At 28.7% G+C, this 14,404-nt stretch overlaps 1 protein-coding gene across 3 annotated transcripts; it reads right to left on the bottom strand.

Moving 5' to 3' along the window:
• Positions 1 to 1,038: 1,038 nt before the first annotated feature.
• Positions 1,039 to 5,016, bottom strand: LOC101499168 (FT-interacting protein 3). Of its 3 annotated transcripts, XM_004497875.4 has the most exons (4): positions 4,818 to 5,016; positions 4,566 to 4,605; positions 4,209 to 4,299; positions 1,039 to 3,776 (listed from the first exon to the last, which is right to left on the bottom strand). In XM_004497875.4, exon 4 carries the CDS (start codon positions 3,700 to 3,702, stop codon positions 1,378 to 1,380), a length of 2,325 nt encoding a protein of 774 aa, XP_004497932.1. In that variant the 5' UTR covers positions 3,703 to 3,776; positions 4,209 to 4,299; positions 4,566 to 4,605; positions 4,818 to 5,016; the 3' UTR covers positions 1,039 to 1,377. The 3 variants fall into 3 exon arrangements, with proteins under 3 accessions (XP_004497932.1, XP_004497931.1, XP_073223795.1); XM_004497874.4 differs by lacking the exon at positions 4,566 to 4,605; XM_073367694.1 differs by lacking the exons at positions 4,566 to 4,605; positions 4,818 to 5,016 and adding an exon at positions 4,431 to 4,450.
• Between the last annotated feature and the right edge of the window lie 9,388 nt (positions 5,017 to 14,404).

The following is a 14,404-nucleotide window of genomic DNA, read 5'->3' as shown; positions in this document are numbered from 1 at the left end:
ATACCAATATGCAAGGTGATTTCGAGCCAAAAAGAAATTTCAAAACACTTTTTTTAGTGGATGAGAAAAAAATAAAAATAAAAATAAAAATAAAGAAGATGAATAGATAGAGAGTTGAGAGTGAGACCGCTTCCAAACAACCCCACTAATTAATTGTTACTATGTATGAAAATAGTCATGCAAACTTTTCACTAAACCAATGAAGATAGTGGTTGATCAGTTTCACCTGTTTTAAAAGAGAGACTTAAATACAGTTTTCACCCTACCCTCTATTGTCTTATTTTAAATTCAGAATTTTTTTTTAAGAAACCAAAGATTAAGTGCCAAGAATAGAAAACAACACAAGTTACAATACAAAAGAACAGGAGAATTCCTCCAACAATAAAAGCCAAAACACACCAAATAGTAACATAGTCTAAACAATTTGGAGGGCTAAGCCACAATTGATTCATATTGTAGATAAATTCAGGATTTTGATCCCGTTGTTTTTAAAATGCTTGAAATTTTCTTCATCTATATATTTGGATTGACATTTTAGGATGTGACAAGTGAAATATTTATATGGCAACCGAATTCATGATATAAAGATAAGTGTATATTGTGATAAAATGAAAATTAGTTGTTAACTGAGAATCTACCTATAACAATGTCATGTCATTAACCAAGTTTACACATATGCATGTCACTAGCCACATCATCAAAATTCAGCCTCAAAATGCATAAGTGTCAACATTTTGAAATCTGAGGGACCAAAATCCTAAATCTAAAAAGAGATTAAGGAGAATAAATTGTCTTATTTTATACAGATAACCAATCACAATTTGCCAACACATCAAACAATTGCATAACTCTTCTATTTTCAGCTTTTATTTGATGTTTGGAGAGTTGTGATTGGTTGTCAATGTAAAATAACTTTATGCCTACAATAACTCTCATTTCAATTTAAAAATAAATGGACCAAAATCGTAAATGTGGAGTTTTGCCTAAAAGAAATACATCATTATAAACAGAGAAGAAAAAAATGCATCAACCAGCAACTTCAACAACAACAAAAAAGACTTAATAAAATATAAGAAACAGAAATTACCACCACCACCACCATTACAATTCAAATTAATTCCCTATCGAGAAAAACTACTAGATCAAATTAAGCATGAAAGTAATTCAGCAGAAGTTAATTTCAGCTCAAACCTACAAAATTACATATTAACCAGACACTACTTATACTATGAAGTTCGAAATATAAATTCCTATTACATAATGATGGAAAATAAATAAATCCATAAAATCTAAAAGAAGGTAATGCACCAAACCAGAAATCAAAATCTGGAGCTGAACAGTAAATCTCCAAAGTCTGCACTTTCCTTTGCTAAGGATTCAAAGCATGCAGTCAGTTCTGGCAGGCAGCCTCCGGAAGAAATTAAGCGGCACGGACGGAAGCTTATGACGGAACCTCGGATGTCTCAACACATAAATTCCAGTCAAGATTGCCACCATTTGGAATGGAGTTACATAAAGTACAGTAGCAACAACCAGACAGAAAATCACAAAGAGAGCTGTCGCTCTCGGGTCGCGCCAGCTAAGCAAAGACTGCAGCCTTTCCCCTTGAGTGGCCAAGTCTCCAACCACAGTCTGTATCCTGCCAGCAATGCTTCTAAGCCGATCGTATCGCATCCGCACAATGTCAGAAGGCCGCGAGGTCGGGAATGTGTCGAATTCTTCATCGAGTTCGTCCGGATGAGACGAATCCGCGTGAGAGAGTCGAGTATCCATGTGAGGAGGGTGTCTTGGTCTCCATCTATAGTGCCAAATTCCAATCAGGAAGAGGTAAAGGAAAACCGTTGGTAAGATAAGCTCCGGATACATGACTAATATTACGAACAAGAAGTGAATCAGCACTGTTGTAATTGGATTTTTCCAATTACAAATCGAATCAAACCATTTTCCTACAGCAATTAATGCACTCAATACTCCCATGATCCTGAAGAAGTTAGCTTTGCTTCTTCTCATACTCCACATGTGAGAACCGACATCAAGCATATACTCGACCACCTCCTTTCTCAGTGGTGGCTCGGCACGACTCAGCCTCATTGAAACTATCTGAGTAGCTTGATGCCTCAAACTGTCGAGCTGGCTAACCGTCAATGGGTGTATGTAGTGCCTCTTTGGCAACAAAGGTTGTGAATACATGTGCATCATATTGAGCAAAGAAGAACAAGTGAACCTCACAGCCAATTGAATTTCGCCCGTTTTCTTCACCCCACTGTTGTGAAGAACTAGAAGCGGATAGGAATGCGTATACACACGATCAGTCTCAAGGGTCGAAAGACGAATCCTCACCTTACCAATTCTTGCATCTTTTGCCCCTCCAGTTTTGTCAGGACTATGCAAATGACAATTATCGAATACACCGATTGTAATGACAGTGCAAGGATCGAAAACCTCCCAAGTATATTGCTCATTCCACCTTGGCATAAAGCTATCGATAATAGTCCTTGTTCGGACCCACTTTTGCCCGTATTTAGCTACACAATAAGCATCTGTTGTCCCCCTCCCATTTATATTTTTCATCGGCATCAAACCGTGGGCGTTCAATATCCCAACCTCAAGAACACCAATTCCAGATTTCCAAAGCTGTTTCGCTGTCGGGCGAAGATCGCTGCTGTAGTGAGTCGATTCATCCAAAACATGATAGCCACCTTCTAGACAAACCCTCATGTGAATCCTACTCGCAAATTTGATTTCTTTCTTCTTCTCCCCTTCTACAACAATGTGCTTTTCAAGATTAAACCACCTAGTATTAACAGGTTTGTGATCAAGTCTCCTATCGACAAACTGCAAAGGAATAGCACACCTCCCCAACACTTCGTCTTTGTTAGGAGCAACTCTGTCTTCCACGCTCAAAATCAATGGCTCCTCAAATGGTTCGGCTGCCACAAACATCAAATCCTCATTCCACAACGGATTGATACTCCTGCTCTGCGAGATTCTAGTCCTCAAAGCCTGATTCCCCAAAATAGCCTTCACAAAAACTTCTGGATATCGTCCCTTATCAGTTGGTTGCAGATCTTGCGCCTCTATCACATTGACCCTCAAGTACCAAAGCTTAGGAGACAAATAAACTTTCGATCTAATATTTGCAACAGCATCAGCCCCACTAACAGATGCGGCATCCGAGTGCCAAGCTTCTGGAAACGCTTCATCAGCCTGTGTACCCATCCAAACAGCCAGCATTAGCTCTCCCTTAGCCTTATCGCCTTTCCTATCCTCCAACCTATACCACTGTGGTGCCAACGGGCTATCCGGAGGCACCCGTTTCGGAACCTCATTCAAATCAAACCACACACGACCGATGAAATCATCCTTCACCATATCCTTATCTTTCACAGTAACCTCCAACACCGATGCCTGAAGCCGGTCCTTTGAGAAAGCGAAAATCTGATTCCATTCAGGATTGGTTTTCTTCTCGAAATGCCGGGTAGTTCCTTTATAGTTCCCGAGCTTAACTTCGGCATAAGGATCGCAACTTCCGGTGACATCCTTTGAAGGTAATTCCTTAGCCTTAACAACCCTCACATAAAGGTATTGCATTTGCTCAACAAGATCATAGGTGCTGGTTAGTTTATCACCAGAGATCTTTCCACCTCCAAGATGAGGTTTGGTCTCTTTCAACAGAAAATCGTCCGGCGGAGGCCTCTGCATTTTCTCTATTCAAATTTCAAACCCAATTCAAAATAAACCAAGATGCTGTTGCACAAGTCAACCAATTAAGAAGCCTGAAAACAATAATAAAACACAGTCAAACAACAGTTACATGTTACCAAATCCGGGCACCAGTAATAATTTTCGAGAAAAATGAAGTGATTGAATGTATCAAATTCGTGTTGGTTTTAGAAACCAGACCCGGCTTTAATTTGAAGAATCGGTGCTATACTAATCAATAACACTAACAAATGAAAATACAAATGTGAAACACTTGAGGTGCTAGCTTAGTGGTAAGAGCTTTATAACCTCAAGCTACCGAGTTCAAATCTCCTCAGGAACAGTTGTAAATTGTCGTTAGTGCTACTTTGATTAATAAAAAATTGCCCTTTCCCAATTTTATTAAAAAAAAGAAAATACAAATGAGGAAAAACTGCTGAAACTCAAAAAGTGATTAATTAATAGTGATAAAAGCTTATTAAACATAATAAACAGTAATGACAAACCTAGATCTCTGATTTCACACAGAGTTACAAAGCTTAAAGGTCGGAGAAAACCAAAAGCTTTCTTTAAAGCCACTAGATCCGATTGTTCAACCTGCAAGCAAAGATGAAAAAAACTTAAAATTTATTTTTAAAAAATGAACAAAATATACAAGTATAATGTAGCATAATTAATAATAAAAATTAAGATTCAAAGTTTGAAACTTTAATGCATTTTAAGACAACCCAGTGAGTAAGCAAATGCATCAGATACAGAAAATTTGTATTATAAGTGGATTTATGATGTTCTCACTTCATCTAATTTTCCCAGAATTGTAATTTGCTAAAAACAGAAAAAATAAATAAATTAAAAATGCTTACTTTTCGTACCAAACACTATCATTTGTCACACCAAACATACCTACAAACACAAGAAACACAAATCCAGACGCAACTGTGCATGTAAAAATCTCTTAAGTAAAAAACTCAAATGGTAAAAAAGAAAAGGTTGGAAAGAAAAAAGGAAGAAATAATAGAAACAAAGTTTATTTTTTGTTTGTTTGATATTTGTTGATTTTTTTTTAGGAAGAACTAAAAATGGTGAACGAGTAGAGAATGGCGAGAAAAGTGTACCTTGTCAGAATGAAGCTCTTTTGAAGCGTGAATGATTTTTTGTATTGAAAAGTAGAAACAATGGAGATGAGTTTCTGAGTTATTGAGAGAGAGAGGGAGAGAGAGAGAGAAATAATCCGAGAAAAGTGAAGAGAAACAGAGAGAGAGAAAAGAAACGAAAAGAAACTCTTCTTCGCTATTGCAACTTTGCAACTGAGCTGAGAGCGTACTAATTCATGTTAAAAAAATAACCTTGACTCAAAAAAAAAATATTACTCGCTCGATACCAAAATCAACGTTGATTAAAATAATAACAAATTTTGTACAAAATAATAATAATAATAATAATAATAATAATAATAATAATAATAATAATAATAATAATAATAAAATAGAAGGTCATATAGCTTGACATTGATAATTTAAATTTAATACTTTTTTTTAATTTAATATATTTTGTTAGATTTTATTAATATAATTTATTTTTTTATTATTATTATTTTTTATTATATCCAAATAAAAAATAGGAAAGTATTGTTAACAAAATAAAATTAAGTTGTTAATTGATCTGTAAAATAGGGAAGAATTGTTAAAAAAATAATAAAAATAAGTTGATAAAATAATATAACACGTTATTTGTTTTGACACATCTATTTAACTACGTTAACTTTCATATTTTTTTCTTCGATTCAATATGTTTTGTTTGGTGATATAAATATAATTTACTATTTTTTTAATTATAAATTTTTTTATTTTTATTATTATTATTGTTATTATTAATTTTTATTTATTTGATTCAGATAAAAAATAGAAGAAAATTGTTAATAAAATATAATTAAATTGTTAATTTATATACAAAAATAGAAGAAGTTATTAAAATAATATAAATTTATGTACGTGGAGTTGTTAAAATAAAATAAAGTTATATATATAGAGTTCTTAAAATAAAATAATACGTTATTTATTTTATCACATCTATTCAATCGTATTTTTTTATTTAATTTTATTTAAAATAAAATATTTTAAATATTGTAGATTGTCACATATCTGGGAATGTGACTTCCTACTGCATCAAATTCAAATTATATCATCGTAACTCACAACTATGATGTTTCAAATTTGAATTCGAGACAATAAGTCCAATCTATTTGTCGGTTGAATAAAGAAATATTTAAAAAAATATTTTTTTTATTTGTATATTTTTATTATTATAAATATTAAGTAGAGAATAATAATTATAACTAGATATACCAATAAAAAATTAACTAAAACTAGAAAGTTATAACATATTGTATTAATTAAATGATATAAATTAAAAAATAATAATTAATACTGCATTAAAAATTAAAAATAATAAATTTGTTTAGATAAATATTTTATATTAATTGACAGTTATTTTGAAATATATGGAATACAATAATAACTAATTTTATATTTTATATTTATACTTTGGATATCCGATCTAATATTAACTTAAAAATAAATCTAATTAGTTATATTGCATCATATTATTCATTATATGACAAAATTAAGAAAGTTGATTGTTGAATTTAAATTTATTGATAATTAATATTACTTTTAAATTTGTTCTTTAAATATATAATTAGTTTATATGAAAACATTTATTTTATCTTTTTATGAAGAAAAAAAAAATTAAAATGAAAAGATGTTTTTAAATTTAACATATGGAAGAAATTATTAATACAATACTAAGAAAAACTTCTTATATAAAGAGGGACAAAATATTTCTCGAAAACATCTGTATTTGGAAAACGGAAACAGTAATTATTTCAGTTGATTTTATAAAAATAAGTGTACTTTAAAAACAATTTGTTATGGGAATTTATTTCGCGAGTATCCGTAAAAATAATATGCATCGATGTATTTGTTTGTGTTGCATTTTTACTGTGCTTAGTTGTCTATTTCATCAAATCATAGGGTCACTTTTTTATTAGTTGTTAAAATATTTTATATGAAATATTTTGATAGAATATATATAAAAATATGTTATATTATCAATATATATTTTTTATCGTTATTACAAATAAACAAAAAAAATTCTTTAAATTTTAATTATTATTATTATAAATAAAAATTAATTACTTTTAACTTATTTAATATTAATATTTTTAATATACTTGAATAAAAAAAAATTTATCTGTAGTTCAATGTTTGTCATTCAAATAATCAAGTTAGTAAAATTAAATTATAATTTATACAAAATCTTTAAAATTAATCACACTTAAATAATTTTCTTAATAATTTGAAAAGTAGTTATTTTTACTTAAATAGTTATTAAAGTAAGAATAATTAAAGTGTTAATTTAATAGTAAAATAAGAATTAGTATAATTTTAATTAATAAAAAAATTATTATTAATATCACTTTAATTAATAAAAAAAATTACCTTCCTCTTTCTTATGAAAACTTTTCCCTCCCTAATTTTAAATAAAATAAATTAAATCCTATTTCGAAATGTATAACATCATTAAACAGAATAAAAACAATAAATTTGTTTACTTAACAAGGTCAAATAAGATAGGAGTGTACTTAGTTTGTCTGGTTATGTAGGGTTGGGATCTCATGAATCTGTATAAAATATACAAAGAAGTTCCTTTTTCTTTGCTTTATTGAACAGTGTCGTTGGGTGACTTGTTAAACGCTTACACGTGAGACACCCTTGTGCGTTTTTTTCTATTGCATTGGGAAATAGGAAATATGAGCTGGAATAAATATAACTCTGTTGCTTTCGGTTTTCTATAAATTCAGGGAGAATTAAAAGGAATCAATTTTAGTCAAATAAAAAAGAAATAAAAGGAAAGTTGAATTGAAGAAACTAATCTATTAAATGCTTAAAAACGGTTCTAAAGATAAGAGGGGACAAAAATCAAGTTTTGTGAAGAAATATTTTGAAGATAAAAATAAAAATTGACTATTTGTTTTTTTTAAAGAAACTAACAAAATACATATGAATTTGCACAGATTACAAGATGGTGATCATCATATTGAATAGTTCTATAATATTAAAATATTCTCAATTTTAGTGATACTTAAATATAACGGTAAATTTCTTTTATATTTTTTATTAAATTTTTTTTATAAATATTAAAATTTATATATTAAAATATTTTATTTTTTTATCTATCGTCGCAAAGTAGAGATATGATCAAATTATATTTTTTTCTCCATCAAAATATAAGATGTGTTCATTTATTGTCATTTATTTTATTTTACTTTTTATGATAATAATTAATTGTTAATTTAATAAATAAAAAATTAATTACAAAAACCAAATTATATTCATAAAATAAAATATAATATATTTAATAAAAAAATTACATCAAATTAATGTGGTTGAATAGATGTACCAAAATAAACGTGTTATATTATTTTAATAATTTCCTCCTATTTTAAAATAATATAATATTTTATTAATTTTAGTACATCTACTTAACCACATTAATTTTGATTTTTTTTTTCTTCATTAAATGTATTTTGTAAAAGAGCATATTTTAAATGTATGTTGGTGAAAAATGTGTGTCTCGTGTATAATTTATGTAGTAAATTAGAATTAGTGTATTATAATTGTTTTTAATATTTTATCAAGAAGATATATTTCAAGAGCCATAATACTAATAAAAAACATATTTCTATTTTATAATTAGTTGATTGGTGAATGATAATATTTTAGCTAATTGACCAACGATAAATATTTGTTTTTCGTGTATCATTTATACAATAAATTATTCCCTTCTTTCAACAATAACAGAATCATTTTCAAAAATAATTAGTCCTAAAAAGATTTCTACTTTAAGTTTTCGATAAAATTTAAATTGTTTCTTTTTTTTAATTGTATTCTCTAATTAATATTATTTATGTGTATCATCCTTTCACCCTATATACCATTTATAAAAAAAATTATAAAAAAAATTGTGTGCATCAATTTGAAGTTATTATTTTCTATTTTATATTTATGACAAATAGAATACAACAAAGATTAATAAGGAGAATTTAATAAAATAGTCATTCTCTCTCTTTCATTTAGAAAACTTATTTTCTTCTTCTAAATCTTATCAAACGTCTCCTAATTTTATTTGGATTGGCCAATTCATAAGTCTATATTAAACGTCTTGAATGCTCAATTTGAATGTGTATTTAAGCGCGTAGGAGAAGAAATATCATTTATTTATCAATTTTTTTATTAATTTATGTGAAATTATCAAATGTGATATTATTTTGGGATGGGGGAGTTAATTATTGTGTTTTAATTTTCTTAAATTTTTGTCTAAAAGATAATTAAGAGACATGCTACTAATAAAATATATAATTCGCATTTAACTAATTGATTAATAAAAGATAATTTTTATACTAATTATTCAATGACAAATAGTAGTTTCATGTTTTGATTTAAACAAAAGCTATGATTGACTTATTATAATTGTCTTCACAATTTTATATATAAAGTATTCACGTAATATTAATGAAACTATTCAAATACACAGTGTGGTGTGTGTTGCATGTTCCTTTGAGTCAATATTATCATATTAAAGTATTTGAAAATTTATTATAAAATATTATCAAAGTTAAAATAAACTATTCAAAATATAATATATATTTTTCACATATTCAACTAAAATATATTATCGTGTATTAATAAAAAAATTATATATATATTAGCATATAAAAAATAATATTATTTAGTATGAAAGGTTAATTTACAAATATTTGATTGTTGTATAAAAATCTTAGAGTTGTTCAAATTAATAACCTATGAAGCTGCTTATATGTGCCAAAAAATTTCTTCATGATCAAAACCTCATTATCACTTACCTTTAAAAACAAAAAGAAATCATCTGCAAAATAAAGGCGAGAAATAATATGTGTATTTCAACATATTTTGATGTCATGGATCTTTCCTATGGATCCATCTTTCTAAATATGCAATGAAAGTCCTTCGACGTATATAATGAAAAGGTAAAGAGATAACAAGTCCCCTTGTTAAATCCTTTCACTAGAATGATAGCTTAACTATGTCATCATTAACGACCAATAATAGGGTATTTTTTTCTCACTATTCTGTTTTTGAAAAAAAAAAAAACACACAAATACCCCCATTTCAAATTAATCTACCAAAATGCTCCTTTTTTTTTTCAATTTTTTTCAATGTCACAAGTCGCCATTTGGAATGGCGACTTCCTTAAAGAAGGTCAACTTCCAAATGGCGACTTCCCACTTGTTTTTTTTAAAAAAAAAATTCAATTTTTTTTTAATTTTTAGTAGGAAATCGCCATTTGAAAGTTAGCCTTCCTTAAGGAAGTTGCCATTCCAAATGGCGACTTGTAACATTGAAAAAATTAAAAAAGAAAAAAAGACATTTTAGTATATTAATTTCAAATAAAGGTATTTGTGTATTTTTTTTAAAAAAACGGAGTAGTAAAAAAAAAACCCAATAATAACCTACAAACTCTACGCACATCATAGCCCAACAAACCCACTTTTAGGAAAACCCCAAAGTGAACATAATATACGAAGATACCTTCAATAAATTCTATCACGTGCTTTACTAATATCAAGCTTATGTGCAACATCACATTCTTTTCCTCATGTTTTGGACTTCATTCAGCGAACAAGCTCAATATCCATCATTGCATTGTCAATAATGGATAAACCATAAATAAAAACAAATTGATTATTTGAAATGCATTTGTGGAACACTCCTTTCAATCCATTAGTGATCACCTTTGCCATCATTTTGTTAATCAAATAATAAAAAAACAATAGGCCTCCAATCTTTCATGGTTATTTGCTATTCTCTTGTAGGAATTAAGGTTATAATAGTTAAATTGAGAGAAGACTTTTGATTCAAGTAATCAATCACATTAATCATACCATCACTTTGATATCATTGTTGGGCTATGAAAAGGCCTAGGAGATCATTAGATTGGATAAGAGAAATTATACAAGTGAGTTGGCATTACATCTTCGTCCAAAATCTTAAGTCATTTGACAAATACCTCTCTTCACTTATATAGTGTTCAATAGTTATATAGAACACAAAAATAGTAATATTGAATACTATATTAGCTTTTTTATCTTTTTTTAGAGCCCCGTTCTCTCGCACCTAGATAAAGAAAATGATAAATTACACTTTTAGTTCTTTATTTTATTTAGTTATAACGATTAGGTTACTTACCTTTTTTTCATTTCAGTTCTTTACCTCTTAAAACCTGCACAAAATATTTCTTTATATTTTCTCTTTCTCAATTAAGTATTTATCTTTAAAAAAATAGATGTTTCTGAAATGTGCCAAAGTGACAAGTTTATAAATAATTTTTGTTATTAATTTCATTTTTATTACTAAAAACCAAAACCTCCACTTCAAATTAACAAAGTTTTTAAACTTCATCATCTTCTTCTTGACCCTCATTCTTCCAAATCTTGAATTTTAGGGATCTTTGCACACAACCATTTTTATTTTAGGGATCTTTATCCATTATTCCTAAAAACCCAGGATTAAAAAGAAATAATTTGTTGTTAGAGATAAAAGCGAATATATGAAAAGAGGAGAAACCTCGTAATGATTGAAAGAAACAATAATGTTGAAACAAAGGGGATCCAAAATGGTGTAGAGAAGGAAAATTAAAGAGTTCACTCTAGATGAATAAATCAGTGATCTGAGAGAAATAAAAGTTTAGTTACAACCTATTTTTGAAAATGAAATGCAGTAAAATATGAAAAATAAAAGTAAGTCATTAATGGGTATTGTTCAATAGGTGGAGTCCTAAATTTATTTAAAATTGAGAATATTGTATGTAAAAAAGGAAATCTAGTATATATGAAATCCAGGACTTAGAAAAATGCAGATGAATGTTAAGATTAATATTATAAAAAGAAGATTAAGATGATGAAATAAAGATGGTGAAGTTTAAAAATCTTAAAAATTTAATTTGGTTGACTTTGTTTTTCAATAAAAAAATATTTTAGAAATAAAATTAATTTGGATGAACCTTAAAAATATGTTTGTCACTTTGACACGTGTATTTTTAAGAGATAAAAATTTTAGTTAATTTTAGGAGGTAAATGATCAAATAAAAAAAAAAAACCAATCTAAAAATTAAAATTAAGTAAATATAAATTATTAATTTTTTCAAAGAAAAATATATATTTATTGAAACGGTAAAACGTGCAAAAGAAAGTCATGGTACGTGAATGCTTTGCGTCATTGGATTCTTAACCAACAAGTATATACTTGTTGCACTACTACTATTATTTTGAGGATGGACAATATCGGTATTTCAGCGAAACTTTTTGGATTTTATTCATTGAACCCACTGACAAATTTGGTAGGTTCTATATCTATTTTTAAAATTAAAATTACATCATTTATGAAATAAAATTAAGAGACTATGCCCCTTTGTGGCTCACTAAATGTACTTCTTTTGAATTATTAATAACAAGATTGGGAAATTTGCCCAACTACTAAGTAGGTGAATGGTTTTGCGAAGGGTTACCTATTCAATTATTTAAATGTTTTAAAATGGATGCAAAACAAAAAATAAACACGAGGGACTTACTGGAATCGTTGGGTTCAAGTGAATTTGTATTGTTCACATTCTCATCATTCTCATTAGTATTGAAAAACTATAAAAGGAAAAGAAGAAAGAGAAGACATTTAGTGATGCCCGCAAAAAAATAATAGCGATTAAAAGCAAATCTTGAGAGTAATTGAAAGGACCACAAAACATATTAACCCAACCTAACCTCTCTTCTGACATATTTTATTGAAAAAATGACAGGCCCTATAAGATATAAAAAAAACTTTTATTTTGGAAAGATAGCTTTTGTAACCCCCAATTAAACCTCTACCCTCATTTAAATTTTTTTGGTTGAAATACCTAAAATATCTTTATCAAATCAGTAAAAATTCAAAAAAGTAAAAATCAAAACAGTTATACCCCCACAATTTGATATTTCCGGAAAAGTAAGTTTTAAAAAAAAAAAATTTACCAGAAATTTCAAGAAGAACGAAATTTCCGGTAGTTAAAAATGAACACCGGAAATTTCAAAAGTGAAATATCCGGTACTTATTTTCAATACCGGAAATTCAAATTCCCGGTAGTAATTTATAACTACCGGAAATTTCATTTGTCGTTGAAATTTTCGGTACAATATGTATTTTTTTAATTTTTTTTTTTACATTATTTTTTTATTTAATTCAATTTTGTTAGTGAGGACCAGAGGAGCTAAAACAAATGTTGATCATTCTCGAGTTCGACCTCCTACACAATCAAATAGGAGAGCTGCAGTTGAAAAAAGAAGAAAGAGAAACGAAGAAATGCATGCGCATGCGTTTCAGCAAAATCATGTGTTTGATGAAGAACATGATCAGCAGCCGCAACAAGATGATATGTTTGATGATGAACATGATCAACAGCACTAGTTTGATGATGAACATGGTCAACATCACCAACCTGAAGAACCCATGTTTCCTGGAGGTCCTTATGATCTTTCTGTCCTTAAGGATTATGAGTACCATATTGCAATAAATGTGTGGAATGGACATGTTAGTAAATAATTTATTTTATATATTATAATATTTAATATATTTGTAGTATAAGTTATTACAAAGTTGATTTTAGATTATAAGTTATTGTGTGTTATTTTTAATTAAACAGGATAGACGTGCCTTGAAAGTTGTTTCAAATGGCAAAAAGCAAGACAAAATCATTGATATCAGATATATATTACCTACTCAGATAGATTATTGGATTAATATATCTGGATTACGTCCTCTGAGAAGATGTAGTTTGCACATGATTGACGATAATACGATTTCTGCTTTTGCTGAGAGATGACACGCAAAGATTAGCTCATTTCACCTACCATTTGGTGAAATGACTATTACCCTTGACGACGTTAGGGGTCTTTTGAGCATACCATGTTATGAAGAGTTTTTCACACCTCCCGCTAATGTCAATAAAGATTTGGCAATTGCTGCTGCTGTTGAGTTATTGGGAGTTGCTTATGATGAAGCTGTAACTGAAACTAGGACCAATAGAGGTGCCTCATATAGTTTTGAGTGGTTGAAAGCTGTATTTTTCAAGCAACGTTGTGATGAACGATATGACTGTGCAACGAGGGCATACCTACTTCATTTGGTAGGGTGTTCCATTCTAGCTGATAAAAGTTTTACCCTTGTATCTGCAAAATATCTGTTTCTGTTTCAAGACCTTGATACTTGTGGTAAATGGGCATGGGGACCAGCTGCACTTGTTGTTTTATATGACTATCTTAGAGATAATACATTGCCTGCAACGGAACATATTGGAGGATATTTATCTCTATTGCAGGTACTATTATATTTATTATACTTATTATTATTATTATTATTATTATTTTAATTATTATTTTAATTATTTCAATACCTTCATAATTTTATTATATTTCAAGACGTAAATAATTTGTATTTTTTTTAATTATTTACATACATGGATTTATGAGCATTTTCCTGACATTTGTAAACAAGGTATGGATGAGCCTATATCTTCAATGTCACAGATGTTTCAATGGACTGCAAAACAAACATCTGGGAGTGCTGCATACTACAGA

The sequence above is a fragment of the Cicer arietinum genome, chromosome 4 (assembly GCF_000331145.2).
Source record: "Cicer arietinum cultivar CDC Frontier isolate Library 1 chromosome 4, Cicar.CDCFrontier_v2.0, whole genome shotgun sequence".
Lineage (NCBI taxonomy): Eukaryota > Viridiplantae > Streptophyta > Magnoliopsida > Fabales > Fabaceae > Cicer > Cicer arietinum.
The sequence above is the reverse complement of the archived record's forward strand: the minus strand, read 5'-3'. Positions and strand labels throughout refer to the sequence as shown.

What these genes read in the sequence shown, in the direction of transcription:
- LOC101499168 (XM_004497875.4), bottom strand. Translation starts at nt 3,702, where the DNA reads ATGCAGAGGCCTCCGCCGGACGATTTTCTGTTGAAAGAGACCAAACCT.